General features: G+C 39.2%; 1 protein-coding gene across 2 annotated transcripts in view; it reads right to left on the bottom strand.

The window, feature by feature from the left end:
- The window catches only part of plxna1a (plexin A1a), a 266,208-nt gene that overhangs the window by 233,100 nt on the left and 14,542 nt on the right, over positions 1 to 18,566 (bottom strand). For both annotated transcript variants that reach the window (XM_039651985.2, XM_039651986.2), the window contains exon 2: positions 8,968 to 10,356. In XM_039651985.2, the coding sequence (XP_039507919.1) occupies positions 8,968 to 10,155 (1,188 nt within the window). In that variant the 5' untranslated portion in view covers positions 10,156 to 10,356. The remainder of the gene's footprint in view (positions 1 to 8,967; positions 10,357 to 18,566) is intronic.

The raw sequence follows: 18,566 nt of genomic DNA, 5'->3' as shown, positions 1-18,566 counted from the left end.
AAATAGTACATGTACCATTAACACAATGTTACAAGTGAGCGAGCTGCCTGTGACAAGATGGCCGCCAGGTGCAGACGTTGACCTCCATTGGCCAGCAGCGTGAACGAGATATCTAGCCTTTATATAGATATTTATGACTTAAACTGTTAAACAGAAATTACTTTATTTGTATGTCTGGTTTAAGTTCAGGGGTTTAAACAGGTCTTGTGATCCTCAAAGTGTGACTATGAACATTTGAAAGGAAAAAAAATTACAACAAATGTATACATGACTGTTAAATATTTACCAATGCAAAAGTACTATACTAATAAAAAAAATTGTTTAAAAAATTCAGGTTCATACATTTTAAAGGAATACACTTAAGTGTAATATTTTTATATTTTTAAAAATGTTAAAGGAGCTTTATGCAAGAAATTTATTCAATTAATCATAAATTTTCCATGATATGTCACTAGACATAAAGAAATCATGTTCTCACTGACAACAGTAGTCCGGCCAGGATATTGTCATTTAAAAAGTGAAGTCGCAGCCCTTGACTGATGTTGATGTGGTCAAGTTGTAATTTTGTTCTGATGCGTCACCCTCCACCGATCTACCAATCACGGACTCAGTAGTGTTGCGGCATTCGGGTTGCCAGCTCTTCTCTAGTTACAACAGCTGCAGATACAAACGTGTCAGAATCAGATAAAAAAAATTCTAACATTGCAAAAAAAAACAAAAAACTCGATATGAATCCGAAATACTTTGTTAAAGTCCGAAATAAATAATTAACAGGGAAAAAAAAAACTCAATGTGTAGGACTCATCACTTGCCATTGGAAGTTTCTTGTAGCAGCCTACGTTCCTGCTGGAACCTGCAGCCTATCTGGCAACCTCGAGTCATGGGGGAAGGTGGGGATACACCCTAATTTAAAAGTGATTGCAGTACCAGTTTTTGCCACAATCTGGCATACAGCTCCTTTAATACTATTTAGATTCATATTTTAAACTTCAGTGCAGTGAACATTTTTTAATTTAGCATGATACTTATGGTATTTTGAATAGGGTTCCCAACCTAGTACACAGAAGTGGTCCAGAAGTTTGAAAAACCCTGGCTTTAGTGTCCTAATATGTTTTGGGGTCACTGCTGTTGCGAATCAGATCTAGCAGACATCTAGCTGATCAGATCTAGCTGTTGGTGAGACAATGAAAAAACAATCTGTTTGGTAGAAAATATCAATTGCATCTACAGGCTCATTTGCTAAATGTACTGCATCATGGTTATCAGCAAATGTCTCCCAGGAGCAATATCAGGGCTTTAAATGTCCAACATCAAATGAAGGTACTTGACTCACAAACATTGTCTCTTCAAACCCACAATCAGCAAAGCCTTTAGAGCACATCATAATAATAAAAAATGGTGTTTTTCCCACTCACTTGAACAAAGAGCACAGTCATTTTGGCATTTGAAGCTGTAACTATTGGTTTCCATTAGCTGTTCGAATTTTTCTGTCTAAATACACTGGACCCACCCCCTAAAATCACAAGTTGCAAGGTTGTGATGGCACCCAAAAGGGACATCCAAGCCTCATTATGCACCCAAAACAATTTATGTTTTCCTGGAATCTCTGACCTCAGCGTCCAGTAATGCTCCATCATCTAATCATACACCCCCTCATTACATGTGGACTCGAGAGAGCCTGCTAGAAACATTTCAGACAACAGCTAGCTTGAAGAGGGGGGGGGGGGAAACCAAACATAATAATAAAGTTCTAAAAGCCACCGTGACCTCTTCAGAGTGTCACAAAACTCCCAAAGGATCTCCAGCTTGGGTCGAGGTGCCAGGAATGAGGAATGGTTTTGTCCTTTCGAAAGTGGTTCACCATCTTTCTTTCCAGGTCATGCTAGTTATGCTTGGAAATTTGCTTACCAAAAGTGGCTGGCCATTACTCACAATGATTTAGCAAGTATTCATAGAAATCACAAGATTATTGGTGAGCTTTTCCTGCATTATCTCGAGCCGGATTTTAGTTCTCCAAACCCGCTGAAAGACCTGTAAACATGTTGTTGCCAAGTACTGTATACAATGTTCCTGGAACAACATTCTAGTCAAATAGTCTCAACTCCAATCTTTAAGCTAGGGCAAAGCACAATCATTAATAAGAATGTTGTTTAAGCTTAAAACCAAACCCCAGCATTAACCCGAAAATCTCACCGGTTGACAGGAATGTTTTCACACAACCATCAAGACGCTGATCCAAGAACAGATTATACTTGGTGAAAGCACTAGTGTTCAGCATTCTTAAATAGCTGAATCAGCTAAATTTGTGATTGTGGTTCACCGACGATCCAAAGACCTGTAAACGTGTCAAGTACGAACCATTTCTGGATTAATATCAAATGCCATCCACCTAACCCTAACTTAATAATAAAATCAAAGGGCAATGACCATCTGATGAGTTGTTCAACCCCTAAACCAAAGGTTAACAATAAAATGTTGGTTTGATAGGAATGTTGCTCCAGGACAAACAAGGTTGATCATAGTTAGTTCATTTCGATAATAAAATTACTGAGAAATATGGTTAAAGTCCCCGTGAAATCAAAATTGAACCTATTTACTTTGTTAGCGCATATTACTAGTCTTGTGGTGAACAATTAATCCGTGCAAGTAAAAATATATTTAAAAAATGTTTTACCTTGGTAATCTTTAATCAAAATCTGAAAAGTTACTTCCGGTCTGGAACGGTTTCTTTTTCTGATGACGTAGGTTTCACAACTTGGGTGGGGAAACGCTTAACCACTCCCCTCAAACCGTTAGTTTGCTATGAGCGAGAGATGGAGAGGAGGAGCTCTAGAGTAAAACCCTGCCCTCTGTTCAATATTCCGTTTCACTTGGAAATACGTCACAGCACTGGAGAAAAATCGTTTGCAACTTCCGGTTCACGGGGACTTTAAAGTCAAAAATGAAAATGATTCAGTGACTACGTTTACATGCAGCCAATAACCCGTTTAAAACCGGGATATTAGCAATAACCCGGTCGCGAACGGCCATGTAAACGTCGGCAAAAAACAAAATAAGCTCATATCCCGGATTTTAAACCTGGGATATTATACCTGGGGTACCCCTTTTCTAACCCGAATTTTTGGTCATGTAAACGCGTATCGGCATATCCCCATAGTGATTTGTGATCTGCGCATGTTCTATTCGCAAGGAATCTTGGTCTTAGAGAAACTTATCGGCGCCAGTGTTGCCAGATGTACGATAATTATCGTATTTGTACGATAATTTTCACCTCTGTACGATGTACGATCAATAATGAAAAAAATCCCATAATATACGATAATTTCCTAATTTTGTAATCGGAGGTCATTGTTATCATAATGCTTCTATACTCATTGATCTAGCTGTTGATCTACGTCACGACTGTGTGGAGAAAATTGTGTGGCGAGAGAGCACGGTAGATAGGGAGAGACCTTGCGTGTCTGGGTCTCCCCCGCCCCCGTCAACAATCCAGTCAACCTCACATGTCTTAAAAAATAGCTGAATTCTGTCCGTTTGACTCGTGTACGATCATTTTCTTCCAAATACGATAATTTTGAGCTTCTGGTACGATAATTCAATATTTTCAATCTGGCAACACTGCTCGGCGCATACAAAAATCCACGTTCAGTATACCGGAAGTAAACATGGCAAGACCAGGTGAGACACAGCACAGCATACTTTTGAAGCGAGCTCAGTAACATGAACCTGAACTATTCATTATCCGCGTGCTGCTGTTGTTGTTGTCTATGGATACAGGAAAAGGAATCGGAAATTATGCATATTGTCTGTACGTCTAGACGCTAATCGCAGGTCGCCGATATTGCATCGGGATATTGCAATTCCAAGTATACAGGAGAAACTCTCTCTGCTCACGCATGTAACGTTAAACGGGTTATTCCTAATGTTTCAGAAACCCAAATAGTGACCTTAACACGACCATAACCCGAGAATTGGCTGCATGTAAACGTAGTCAATGAGACAATTAAAACATACTGCCGCATAGATGCAATTTGACAGAATTTTACAATTTTGTTACAAAAAATATATTTATTTTCATTAAAAAATATGACTTTAACACTAATTTGTATGAAAAGTGCCCCCACTTGCCTTCTTAAACAGCCAACCATTGTAAAACGTGATGGCTGACCAGCTCAACAGAACCAAACCAAAACTAACTAGCCTGCAAATGCATGCTGGTAAAATCTAAGCAGTTTTTTTTTTTCAGCAGGGAAGGTGTAACTGGCTTTTCCCAGCTTGTGTATGCGGATGTTTTTTTTAAGCCTTTGTGGAATATGAAATAGACTGATGTTCTTTGGATCCATCCCATTGCCCACCACCACGGGAAACAACAAATACAGCTGCATGCGCAGCCTGGCAAATAGCGCCGCACACAAGCGCACACCCACAAACACACACTGCGCTCTTGATCACAACCACCTACCATCCCACACACACTCCATACGCGGCTGCGCTCCCACACAAACACACATCAATAAATAATTACACCGACAATTAGATGGGGAGCACTCCAAGCATGACCTGTTAAGAGATTTGCAACCTACACACATAGTCGCCATGTGAAGGGGGGGGCGATTAGTCATTTTTCTTACTACCCAGTTAACTGGCTGACTTATTGATTTAAAATTACCGTCACAGAGAGCTCATACAGTTGTCTACACTTTATTTGGCCGCTCACAAGGCCTCGTTTGATCTGAATAGCTTACGTTAAGGCTACAAAGAATGCAAATTTTGCCCCATTAAGAGCACATTCACAATGGGAACATCCACACAGGGACGCAGTGATACGATACTACTATCGGATACAGAGATCATGTTCTTGTATAACCCAGTTTCGGTTCCACCACTTTAATTTCTGGTTGGTTCTCCACAATATGAGCAACTACCAAATACTGCAAAACGCATCTGTACTCATTTTTGGTCTCTGAAAAGGTATTGGTGCACACATTTGGAATGAATAGATATTTACAGTCCATTTTCCTTTATTGTTTCCCCTTTACAAAAGAAAAATCGACAAAAGATTCCCTTAATCTCAAACCTGTGTTCCGAAGCACAATAAATAAGACTATGGAAAAACGATTAGCCCCGAGGCTATTGAGGTGGATATAGTTTCATCAACATGATTTTTCAATATCCAGTCATCTCTAATCAATACCCTACAGGGAAGGAGGCACAGATGGGAAGCCATTAAAGCGTAATCCAGTACAATATCTTTTTTGCCTGTCCGTGAAAAGGTCCCGCGTGGACTTGTTCTCTCATTTCCTTGAGCAGTTCCTCAGGGATTCCGAAAGAACAGCAAATGATATTCAAAGTCATGATTAAAATCCCAAAGTCTTTCATCTGGGAAGTTTTCAATAGCATCTGAGATTAAAAGACAAGACAGAAAATCTTTCAGCCTTCAGTCTGAGGGAAAAACAGAGCTGAACACTAGAAGGATAACTGCTAGCAATCAAAATCACCAGGCAAGTGATCAACCGAGATAAGTGATAATGTAATTATGCAAAGAAGCAAAGGGTAAGGAGTCGGTCCTGGTGTATTTTCGTTCATCAGTTAAACAACAATTTGTCTCAGTGCACACAGAATCAGCTAAAAGTCGTTCAATAATCATGAGATGTTCTCCCGAGATGGCGATTCACACTGTTTTCAAGTACGGAAATGTATTGTGTGTCGTCGTTGTGCTCATTAATATCATCTGTGGACACACAGAAAAACTCATTAGCAATGCTAATATGTTTTTGTTTTGGCACCCCCACCCCCTTTTCTTTCTCTTTTTTTTTTTTTTTTTTTTTTACAGGCACAATTCAGATGGTTGGAAACCAGCTTGCATCTGGCACAGAAGGTGACCTGGAACTTTTAAAAGTTCCTCTGTTGTTAAAGCCACCATAAAATCGAAACATTTGAGGGAGAGTCTGGCGCGCGAGTCGCATGGAAATAGACGGAAAGACGCAATCCAGCAGAATAATCTCAATATCCTGCAGATCGATATAGGTTTGAAGATATAAGACTCGCATCAGCATCTGAATAGACCACTTTGGCAGCAAAATCAGTCGTCTTCTTCCAAATCCATGGTGCCTCAAAATGCTGCATCATAATGTTTTATTGACTCATTCTAATCCCTTGCTGTGTAAGAACAAAAGTGTCCATTATAAATGTCAGTTATTTTTTAAAGAAAAGGCCAAATATCTGAATAACAGTGGAAAAAGTTCCAGATGAAAAGCAGAATAGAGAAAAGAATGGGTGAGGAATTATTATTTGACTCTGCTGACGTATCCTTGATGGATTGCAACACAGTATAGCAGATGGTAATCAAGCACCATCATGTACGGTTTCTCATTTCCATATATGCATTTTTACCATGAGCAATATGGGACAGGTGGGCAGAAGAAAGACGTCAAAAGCGCTTACTGTGTGTCTGTCTGATTGCACGCATCTCTCGCCGTCTCGGCTTTCTGTCTGCCTGCGTGTGTATCTCCCCTAAAGCTTTCTGAATTATGAAAGTGTGCTTTGTGATTGGAAAATGACAACATTAATTGCTTGTAAGCAGAGCGCGGAGGCAGAGGGATTTTTGATCATGCGCTGATTGTGATGGGCTATAAATGAATAACACAAGGTGAGTGAGGGTGAATTATTCATAAGCTGGAAGCTCCTTGCCGGTGGAGGACCCTCAGAGCGTTATCTTTTCATCCAATTCAGCCAGCCGTGCCGCCATCATTACCAAGGCAGATTGCTCCAGGCCCGTTATTATAATGGCAGCAGTTATTATCGTTAATGCCACTGTCAGTTATTCGTCGACGCAGTCTACCACTGTGGCCATTCCACCCTCAAATTCTGCATTAGAGGTTAGAGCATATGGTTTACACTACCCACAATGAACTATAAAAGCAACTGTTAAGTCCATGCAGGAGGCAAAGTATGGCCCAAAAACGCATTAGACAAGTACGAACACAAATGCGATTTCCAAAATGTGTCGGAAGCCAATTCAATGCGTAGCACAAACAAGCATTGCACTGCAACAGCAGGCATTACATTAAGTAGTTTTTCCGATTATTTTCATGACAGAGCAAAAGAGGATGGTTCACCTTCAAAAAAAACTAATTTTCTAACATCTATGCATTGCTTACTTCTGTAGGACACAAAAATCTCTTGAAAACAGTCTCCTTACAGAATAAAAGTCCCAAAATGTGGCCCAATGTTGATTGGATCCCAACATTTTTCAAAACATCTTCTTGTGTCCGGCAAAAGAGAAAAATGCATACAGGTTCGGAATGACATGACGTTGAGTAAATTGCAGTATTTTTATTTTTGGGGTGAACTATCCCTTTAACATGGACACAGCAGAAGTAGGACAATCTTCTTTAATTTTCTGCCAATTTAAGCTCAGTTTTGATTTTAATAAACAACATTAACAATATCAAGTATATAAAATAAAATAATAAAATTAAATAAAACCTGCTTTTGAAAGAGAGACTATGACAGCTGAATAACATCAGGACTCTTTAACTGTGATATGAAGTCTGATAGTGATTACTATTCAGCATTTGATGGATGGTAAAATAAATTACTGTCTAGTTTGAATTTTAGAGCTTTGATGTATGTGCTACTAAACATTTGATCAGAGCAGATATTGTTGTTATAACCTGAAGCAAATATTACTTTTTCTCATTTGGGGCATTTAATAAAAGTTGTCGTTGAAATGTAATAATTCATAACCCACTAGTGCTATGACAATATACTGTAGATGAGGAGTCATGGAATGAGAATTGTGAAACAATACCTACATCACTGAGACTGCATCATATATATCATAATACTACATGAGAAGTCCTTATCTGTCTCCCTCCCCTTCATCTTCCTTTCTTTCATAATAACCATCTCCATCCTTCTATTTTTTATTACTCTCACAAGTCTCTGACTCGCTCCATCAGCCAAAATGTGTTTCCTCTTGTATGTCGGAGTAAAGTCGAATCACCCAGGAACATGCTGCACATAAAATAAAAGGGAGGATTTGGACTGTTCTCTGGGAATAATCCCCTTATTCTCTGCTAGAGGATTGTGTTCTGTGTCCAGCATGGCTTTTTCCTATGAGGGCCTATGTAGAGAGTGGAGCTAAGAGTGCTGTTGATTAGCAAGTAAGCTATGCGCCTGCACACTAACCTCTCTGTGGCTCTCCGCATTGTTCTGACACTCGAACAAAGGTCCCAAGAGGAATTGGACAACAAAGACAGGACAACTTTAAGAGTTTAAATCAATTAGCACTTGAGGAAAGGGACACATGTGGCAAGAGAGTGACAGGGTCCTAATCCTATAGACTGAGCTAATGATGGTGACTAGGCTAGTTAATCTGAGGGTTTCCCTGTTAAGCAACATTGAGATTCTCAGGGCCTGCATCCATGCACATGGACAACACATTCCCAACTGCTTTACCACACCAATGATTTGGAAATAACATGTGTACTATAAAGAATGTATTGATTGCTACAACACCCATCGACACTGGGACCGCGTTGGGGGACTTAAGTTACTTCAATTCATTTGCAAACAAGTCGGGACTAAAATCAACAGAGCACCTGGCATCTTGCTCGTTAATTTAACAGTATGGTAACACTTTATTTCGACTGTCCACTTTAGACATTCTACTAACTATCAGTAACTTTCCAACTACAGTACGTGTCAACTAACAGTCATTCAAATATTAGTAGTCTTCTTAATATCAGTGTACACTTTATTTTGATGGTAACTTTGCAAGTACACTAATTGACCAATTCTACCAACCTAACGGTCTACTAATACTGTTGAGAGTTAGCTGAGATGTAGTTGCAAATTAATAAGAGTTATGTATTTGCATAGTTACTAATAGTAAGTATAATGTCTAAAGTGGACTGTTGAAATAAAGTGAAACAAACAATGTAGTTAGTAAGTGTCACTTACTGAGTTGATGCAGTTCAGTTCCTTGTTGAGGAGCCAGGGCAGGGACAGTTTACCTTCACCCCGGTAGCAGGATTGGATCCTCTCCTTAATCTTTTCCTTGATTTTACGTAGTGTAAACAGGCACAGGGCGGATTCTTTCGGTGGCTTCGACCGGTTTTTTTGGCCCTGAGCAAAAACAATAAACAGCACCTCTTCCTGTTCAGAAATGCCTAACGACCGTGCCAGCTTGGCACCAGGCCGACTGAGGTAGGCGTCTTGAACCAATCGATATTCCACACCATCCTTGGTACAGCCAATAGGAAACTCCACGTAGGAGTAGAACTTGGGGTCATCCACACAGAGGCGGACAATCTTGGAGGTGAAGAATTGTTCACCACTGGCATCCGGCGAGGTGAGTTGGGTGTCCAGTTGGAGAGTTAGGTAGTAGATGAACTGCTCACTGCTGAAGCCATAGACGTAGTAGATATCGAAGGTAGGGAACTTGGAAAGGGTGTCGGATGGAATCTTGAGCTGCGATGAGACAAACTCATCCTGGTAGACAAAACTGAACATTTCAGCGTTCTCCTCATTAGCCATCAGCTTACGACTGGAGAGAGTCGGGAAGTACTCTGATTTTCCTTCGATGGGTGTACCTACAAACAGCTTTCCGCTGTCTTCACCTTGGGTTCCACTAATAACCACTCCTGACATAGTGCCAGCCTCGGACACACTGGAAAGGTAGTGCTCCTTGCGGTGATGCGGCTCACCCAGTTTGAAGAGGTCATCCAGTCTGAGGAACTGGCATATACCCTGCGAGGTGCTTCCACATGCAATGAGCCTGTTCTGCCCTGAATCCAGAAGCAACAGCTTGTTGACATTGCTAGTCTGCGATAGCTCGTGAGGGCAAGACTGAACACCAGGTGGTGGGTAACATTTCTCATTATCCACCACAGGGCCGGTAACATGGCTTCGGAGCTTGGTCAGGTTTCTGGAGAGCTTGTAGATCCAATTGACAGCACCGACGTAGACTTCACCCGTTTTATTATGGACGACCAAATGCGTAAGCCCTCCCTCTGGTGGGATGAAGTTTCGGAAGGAAGAGAGGTTAACCTCGAGCCCCCCATTTTGAGGGACGAACGAGAGGAAGAAAAGGAGGAGGAAAGCCTCACAAATAGAGGCGGGAAGGGGCCTCCTCCCATACGGCAGCATTTTTAATATCTTTCTGAGAGGAAGCTGTAGGCCAGGTGATCCGTTCACCTTTCTGATCCTGGGTCTGGAAAAAAACCTGGACAGCGTCTGTCAGTCTACGTTGAGGAGAGCAACTTATTGACCCGGTGTCCTTTCTGCTCTCTCTCTCTCGGCACGGAGCTGTCGTCTACACCATCATCTGCAGCGCCATGGCCGCTAGCCCTGCAAGGGTAGAAAAACACATCATGAGTGCTGGGGGGGGGGAAAGTATAGAACATTGTCTATTGATTTGACTAGAGTTTAAAAGTTCTGCCTGCCCAAAAGAAACAAATAACCCATAATACATAAACATAAATATCTTACAGTGGGGCCCTGGGTGGAATCCTATACAACATTTAATGAGTGTGTCAAGCTTGCAGACAGCAGTGCACTCCACAAACTCCACACTGAGAAAACGTCTGATAGACCTGCTGTGCCCCTAAATATTTCACACAGTCTGTGCCAACTCAGCTGGCACAAAAGGAAAGCAAAGGAGCGGGAATAGAGTAGGAGAGAGTAGAGGTGAGGAATGAGGAATGAGTAAGTGATGCCATAACTGTAGACTAGTTTACCAATTCACCTTGAAGAACACCATAAGCTCAGAAGCATCAGCAATAAACACTCTCATTTCCTCACGCTTGCACAAAGAAGCCATTCAAGTTGACCCCGCATAAAATAAAAGTACTTTCCTTGAACTGCGGGAAGATTTTAAAATACCACAGTACAGACAACACGCCCTCTTGGCTCGACCACAGAGCTGCGGAAAGAGAGACAATCCATCAAATTTGTTCTAATTGAAAGTCTAATGACATTCATGTGATCATGGGTGATGAAGAGGAGCTCTGGGTGTCCAGCTACACCCTCAGAGTGCAAAACCACTTAAACAAGGGCATTCTCAGGCCTCTCATCTAGCCAGCAGCAGGGACTGTCTGCTGCTGTGACCTTCTCCAGTGTTCAAAACAGAAGCATCATTGTATCTCAGATGACATTTATCTCACTTCACAAGACTATTGAGCGAGGAGACTGCCTTTGGGTCTCATTCACCGCTCAATGCTGTGAGCCATACTGTGGGCTGACTGTCATGCGCAAGGCAGGCTACGAAATAACTATGCAAGAAAGCAGATACACATGCTGGCAAAAACTCATACATAAGTACACATCATATACTGTAGGACAGGGCTCTTCAGCTCTAGTCCATGAGTGCCAGTGTCCTGCAGGCTTTAGTATCAATCCCAATGTAACTCACCTGTCTTTGATTTGAAGTCATTTTTGAAAACCTTGATTCAGGTGTGTTTTGTTTAGGGTTAGAGCTAAACTCATCTGGACACTGGCCCCCCAGCAATTGAGTTAAAGGGATACTCCACTTTTTTTTTTTTTTTGAAATAGGCTCATTTTACAACTCCCCCAGAGGTAAACAGTTGAGTCTTACTGTTTTCGAATCCATTCAGCCGGTTTTCTGATATTTAGAAGAATATCAGTAATCAGACAGTTTCTGGTCTCATTGACTTCCATAGTATATTTTTTTCCTACTATGGAAGTCAATGAGACCAGAAACTGTCTGGTTTCTGATATTCTTCTAAATAACAGAAAACCGGCTGAATGGATTAGAAAAGTAAAACTCAACTGTTTAACTCTGAGGGAGTTGTAAAATGAGCCTATTTCCAAAAAAAGTGGAGTATCCCTTTAAAGAGCCCTGCTGTAGGACAATCGAGCCCGTTATCAAACTTTGGCATAATATAGGTGCCGCCATATGACATTTCGTCGAAATACTACGCACATGGCATCTTTAGCATCAATATAGCATGCAGAACCCAAGGCGTCATACAGGTGACTGGCATCCCAACGCATTCTCATCCCAAAGCGCCATATACAACGCTTTTGCAAAAGCGTAAATATCCAACGCACATGGCACCCTTTAACGTCTAATGAGACGCTTCGGTTATGGTTAAGTTTAGGTATGGTGTAGGGTAAGGGTTAGACCACTAGGGGGCGCCTTCTGCCCAAATATATCTGCGTCTCATTTGACGTTAAAGGGTGCCATGTGCGTTGGATATTTACGCTTTTGCAAAAGCGTCCTATATGGCGCTTTGGGATGAGAACGGGCTCGGCATCCTTTAGCGTCAATATGAGATGCAGACCCTACCCCATACCTAAACCTACCCATAACAGTGTGTGTTATATTAACGCTAAAGTATGCCATGTGCGTAGTATTTCGACGAAATGTCATATGGCGTCACCTATATGACGCCAAAGGATTAGAATGTGTTGGACAATCTGATACACATTACAATTTGTAGTATGGGGGGAAAACTTATTCATTTTTTTTTTTTTTTTGTGGAATTTTAGTTGATAATTTGGAAAAAGACAAAAAGGTAACCGCTTATTTTTTCAAATTCAAATTGATCAATTATTGTAATGAGGCATCAGTGAATATTTTAGCAATTTTGTTACAATACAACAATACTGTATTGATATTCTCAAAAGTATCTTTTTTTTTTTTTTTACATTTATACAGTTGGCAGATTTAGCATTTAGCCAAACAACTTCCTGGGAATCAAATCCATGTCCTTGGCGTTGCTAGCTCCTACTCTTTGAGCTACAGGAATGCACAAGACGTTTTAATTTGAAATTGTTGGTAAAAAAAAAAAGAGAGAGAGAGAGAGATTCAGAGTCTGCAAGAAGACAGAGTTTAAAGTATCAATAGATTTCGCAAGTGCATGCAATATTGAAAAAAAAAATCAGCACAGCCCTTAGGCACTGAAACAATTCCCCCCCAAAAAAGAAGAAGAGAAATACGATAAATAAAAACGGCGTAATTGGAGGCACTCAGAAATAATGTCTTCTAAACAAGTCAGATTTTCACCTATTTTTAGTTTATACCGTTTCACTGTATTTGCTGTGTAATGTAGTGTGCTGACAGGGGTCCAAATTTCTCTCCGTTGTATTGATCATCACAGCTGAGCTCTTCTCAGCTCAACTGACTCAGAGTCAGCACTCCTAGGTGCTTTTTGGCTCTGTGATACAGGGATACTGTCAAAGCTAATTCCCAGCAGTAAAAACACAGAAAAATTGCCTATAAATAACCAAGTAACTAACTAAATAACTCCACAACACACTTAAAATTGAATTTAGCAGTGCTGCACCTGACCCATTATCAACTATAAAAAAAAAACAAAGCCGTCAGAGTTTTGACTTATCTAGGACAATATGCTAATGAGATGGCAGAAACTGCTTAAACGCAGATCCAAGTGTCCACTTATTTTAACTCAGAAAATGAAAAGAAAAATAAGAGAGAGCGAGAGACTATAGCTAATAAACTGAAAATTCAGCAAAATGTATACATGTGCTGGAATTTAGAATACTGCACAGCAATGCTATTTTGCGTGGGATAGAGCAATTAGGATATCCCACCCACTTGCTCCAAAAAGGCCCACACCAAGGATGAAGGTGAAATTGGATGAATCAATTAGAGGAGGTATGGGAGTTGCATGGCACCTTCAGGATAGCAAAACCTGCCTGGCTAGGAAAATGGCTGGCAGGACCAAGGTATCTACGATGATTTATTGCTTGTGGCACATAAATTACAGCACAAGCCATGAAATCGGCACCTCATACTTACGCAAATTTATACAGAGTGCCTCTTTAACATGGAGGTCACATCGCTGAGCATTGTGGGGTAGAAAGCATGCAGGACTGTGATGGCCACAACTAAACCACCCAGAGAGGCTCCGCATAGCAGAGGCTGCTTTCTATTACAAGCACGCAGACACACTCACATACATCAATACATAGAGGCCTTAATCCACAAACACACACAAGCTGGGCTTTCTTTATTATTCTGCTTCTGTCTTTATGTCTGTCTGTCTTTCATTCATTAATTCTGCCTGTCTGCATATCATTTTTCTCTCTTTCAGTCCCTCCGTCCACCTCCAATTAAATACCACCGCTATTATCAGGTGTCTAAACATGAAAACAGATTCTTGACTGCATAATAAAAGGAAATCCGCAATAAATACAATTTATGCAATCAAATTAAGATTTCAGATTACTGTGATGAAATTAATGCACAAAACGGAAATGTGTACAGGACAAATATTTAAATATTATTACTGTTAAGCCATGCAGGCAAACCAAAAACCAAACCACTGAAAGACTCTGCTGATAAGAAAAGAAAAAAAAGTGCACCAGAAAAAAAAACAGCTACACATTTGCAATGATATTAACACAATGCCACTGGTACGCTTTGATATAAGTCAAGATATTAAAGTCAGAGAGCCTCGATTTAGCCTACAATTTAAAAAAAGCAATAATAAACTCAATCCAGCTAGATATTTTAACAAAGCTACACTGACTGTGATCGCAGGGGATGATAGAGGAAACAATGGCTTGTTGACAGCAGGAAATGATTCGCAAAACAGTCTTGGAAACAACATGTCATCTCATTCAGCTAAAAAGATGATATAGCAACGCAAGTTTTTTCAGTCTAGGTGGCCAATTTTCAGTGTGAATGCTGCAATGCTAAATCACAGACTGTGCGAATGTTATGAGGACGACGATTGAGAGGGACGCAGCAGGCCTGGCTGTGGAAATAACTCTATGCCAGTGAGGAGAAATAAAAAAAAGCTGACGGCAACAATGGTGGTTAAAAGGCGACAATGACTGCAATTTCTACCGTTCCTTAGCTTAGCCTAATGTACACATATTTTAAAAGGCAAAAACAGCCCAATGGTAACTGTTCCCGTGAGAGCTGATGACAAGAAACTGCATATTCAACAGATTTAACAAGTGAGGCAGAATATTTAGCAGGAATGAAGCTGAGAATAAAGTAATTCTTAACTGCTATTTTCTTAAGAATAAATGGAAGAACATGTTGCATTATGAAAAACTTTTCTTTAGAATAATTGTAAGAAATAAATTATGTCAGAAAAAAAAGACTAAACTTAAAATTGAATACGTCTGCTCTCGCATCAAATGTGTGATGGTGCTCTCGTGAACTGTGATGGGGAGATGAACATTCAAAAACTCAAAAAAGATGAAGCACTCAAAAACTTTATAAAATTGTTAAAATTTTACCTTTATAAAAGTTAAAGTTAAACCACTGAGAGTCATATGGATTATTATGGTATCTTTAATACCTTTCTAGGCCTTGAAAGTGGTAATTGAGGCTGTCAATTGAGGGACAAAAAGCACATTTTTAATTTCATTAAAAATATGTTTTTAACGGGTTTGGAGTGACATGAAGATATTTTCGATGAATGTTCTGCTTGTTACTCGTTACAATTATAAAAATTTTACGAATCATTAGTTGCAAGTTGGCTTTTATGCTGCCTAAATCGCACGCCAGTTTTATAGGGTAATGGTATTAATTGACACACATTGACAACTAATGCAGGGTCGTCCTGCAATGACATTTTTTTGGCGGCCGCCAAAGCAAATTTGTATCCCACCAAATTGCCTTATTAGATTGCTAGTTCAAACTTTTGACTGCTTTCTTTAACAATTGCATGACACAATACTTCTACTTTTACTTTTAGTACTTAAGTAGTGAATTTTAAAATAAACTACTTGCAATACTTAAGTACAAAAAAGGTTGAATACTTTAGTACTTCTACTTAAGTGTGGTGCTTAAAAAGCACTTCAACTTCTACTCAAGTCACTTTTTTGATAGAGCACTTGTACTTTTACTCAAGTCCGGGTTTCTACTTTATACATCTCTGAAATCCATAAAGACATCATTTTAATTTTGGGGTGAACAAACCCTTTAAAGAACGTTTTGTGAATCGTGTCCGACTACATAAACTGCTAAGACTAATCTTACAAGTTAGTTTTGCAAATTGTTTACTTTAAGGCTGTTGTTCATGACATTTTTGAGTCAGTTATATTCAAAAATGTCAATTTGATTTCAAAAAGTAAGACTGACTTCCCCTTGACTAAATGTGGCTCATGTATTTTTTAGAAAATATACAAAGTTTCAGTATTTTTATGAAATATAAAAGTTATATTATTTATACTTTTAATAATGTATAATGCTGTTGTTATTAATAAAAGATTAGAAATCAGCTAATGAACCGTGAGGAATAATACAAAACCAATGAAGACCAATGTGGGCCTCAAATGCACAGCATAGAACACAAAACAAAACATTTGCTCTGCTTCTCACTGATTGCTAATTGCTAATCTAACACTGCCAGACTAGTCCTGCCCTGTTTAAATGACCACAGAAAGTTGCTCTCCGCCTCCATTCAGGCCTTTTGACGCTACACCACTCTCTCTCGTGCTGAGGGTGGGTATTGTTTGGGTTTGACTAATGGCCGTGCAGCGGGGAGGGCCCGGTGTCTGCAGGAGTAGAGGACACTGAGGAGGTGATTGTGCAGCAGGCCTGTTGCACTGTGGATGTGCCAAAATCAGAGAACACTGTCCTCCTTTTATAGCGTCACTCCTTAGCGTGTGACCCACTGACACCATGACAGCTGCCCCCTCCCTCGCCCACCCAAACCACCAACAACTTCACACAGCGGGTTCAACAGCACCCTTATATAAACAAGTGCATTTTGGGAAGGGAAAAAAAAGGTGACAAATTTGCATGGCATAATACATCAATGGTTTACAGGTGATTTTACTTATGGACCCAGATATTTACAGCTCAACACAGTAGAAAATTGTTTCTCAAACTAAATCAAATAAAATTGAAATGTATTTTTATCACCATCACCAAAAACATGACAAGCTAATTTAGCACATTTCAACAGTTTTAGGTTTTTGGCTGCCAATATTTCACTTCATAAAACACATTGTGGTCGACACAAATCATGTTTGTCCTTGTTGCCCAAGTGCATTATGGGTTACATTTGCTTTGTTCATGGTTTGAATGTGGGGCATCTCACACATATTCATGCTGGCAGCTGACTAATTTGGCCATTTTCTACTAAATGACAATCAAATTTGTGCCAAAATACTGTCGATATTGATTGGACGCATTGACTCGGGAGGTCAACAGCAGAGGTAGTGGGAAGTGTTTTCACCTTTTTTTTACTGTCCACCAGTTAAAATCAAACTTAACATGCCACAAATGAATCATGTCCTTAGAAAAAACAGTGTGGGATGAGTTATGAGTTTAAAACTTAGGTTGAAGTTTGAGTAATAATAATGGCCTTAGCAAGCACCACGAAATCTAAAGACACACAATGTACAATGATGTGCATCTAAACGTACATGCTTCCTAAGATCAAAAAACTGCTGTGTTAATATATGGACTAAAGACAGAGCAGAAGAAATCCAGGCTCATAAGGTCAAAATGGGCATGAATTGTGAGCTATGGGAAAAGACATCAAGTCTAATCACTGGATCTTTTCATGTTGCTGTAAATGTTGCTACTGCAGCAGTCTGCTTATGTTATCCCTACCCCAGATGACACAACTATGACCAACCTTATGCAAACTCACACTACAAGACTGCTAGTCATGATGACATGCCTGTAATGATGCAAATATTAATTTAAGAAACAAAACATATGGCTTGATGACTGTGGCGAAGTCATCAATATTTAATATATACACAAAAATGCTTTATACAAACATGAATCCTGCACTTTGGTACCAAGTTGATGATATTAAAATAAAATGAAATAAAAACATAAAACAAACTAAATAATAGGGGTGTTAAGCGATTAATCGCGATTAATCGCATCCAAAATAAAAGTTTATGTTTACATAATATATGTGGGTGCACTGTGTATAATTATTTTGTATCTATATAAATACACACACATGCATGTATATTTAAGAAAAAAAATATTATTTATATGTAAAATATTTATATTTATATATAATATAAATTATATATAAATCTATATACATGAAAATATTTCTTAAATATATACAAACATATGCGTGTATTTATATATAAAAATAATTATACAAAGTGCACCCACATATATTATGTAAACACAAACTTTTATTTTGGATGCGATAAACGCGATTAATCGTTTGACAGCCCTACTAAATAATAACCAAAGTTAAATAAAGACAAAATAAAACTAATAAAATCTTGTGAATCAAAAATTAGCTGATATATACACAAAACCACTGAAACCATAGTGCATTGTGTAAAAGTATACAATATTTGATATTAATACCAATAATTTTATAAATGATATCAAATCAAATGGTATTTCTTAATATATTAATAATTATTTTTTTAAATGACTGCTCAACAGCATTGTAGTTTTTGCTGTGATATTAAAAAAAACATTTATTGTGACCACATTAGCATATTTTCACATAGAGGTGTAAATGCGCAAATTAACTTGTAAGAAACTGTACAATTCTGAATACACAATCACAGTGTTCGCAACACCCACAACAAACAACAAACACAGATCAAACAGACACATC

This window comes from Pimephales promelas, chromosome 20, assembly GCF_988280905.1.
Source record: "Pimephales promelas chromosome 20, fPimPro1.hap1.1, whole genome shotgun sequence".
Classification (NCBI taxonomy): Eukaryota; Metazoa; Chordata; class Actinopteri; order Cypriniformes; family Leuciscidae; genus Pimephales; species Pimephales promelas.
Note: the sequence above shows the minus strand (reverse complement) of the source record. Positions and strands in the feature narration are given on the sequence as shown.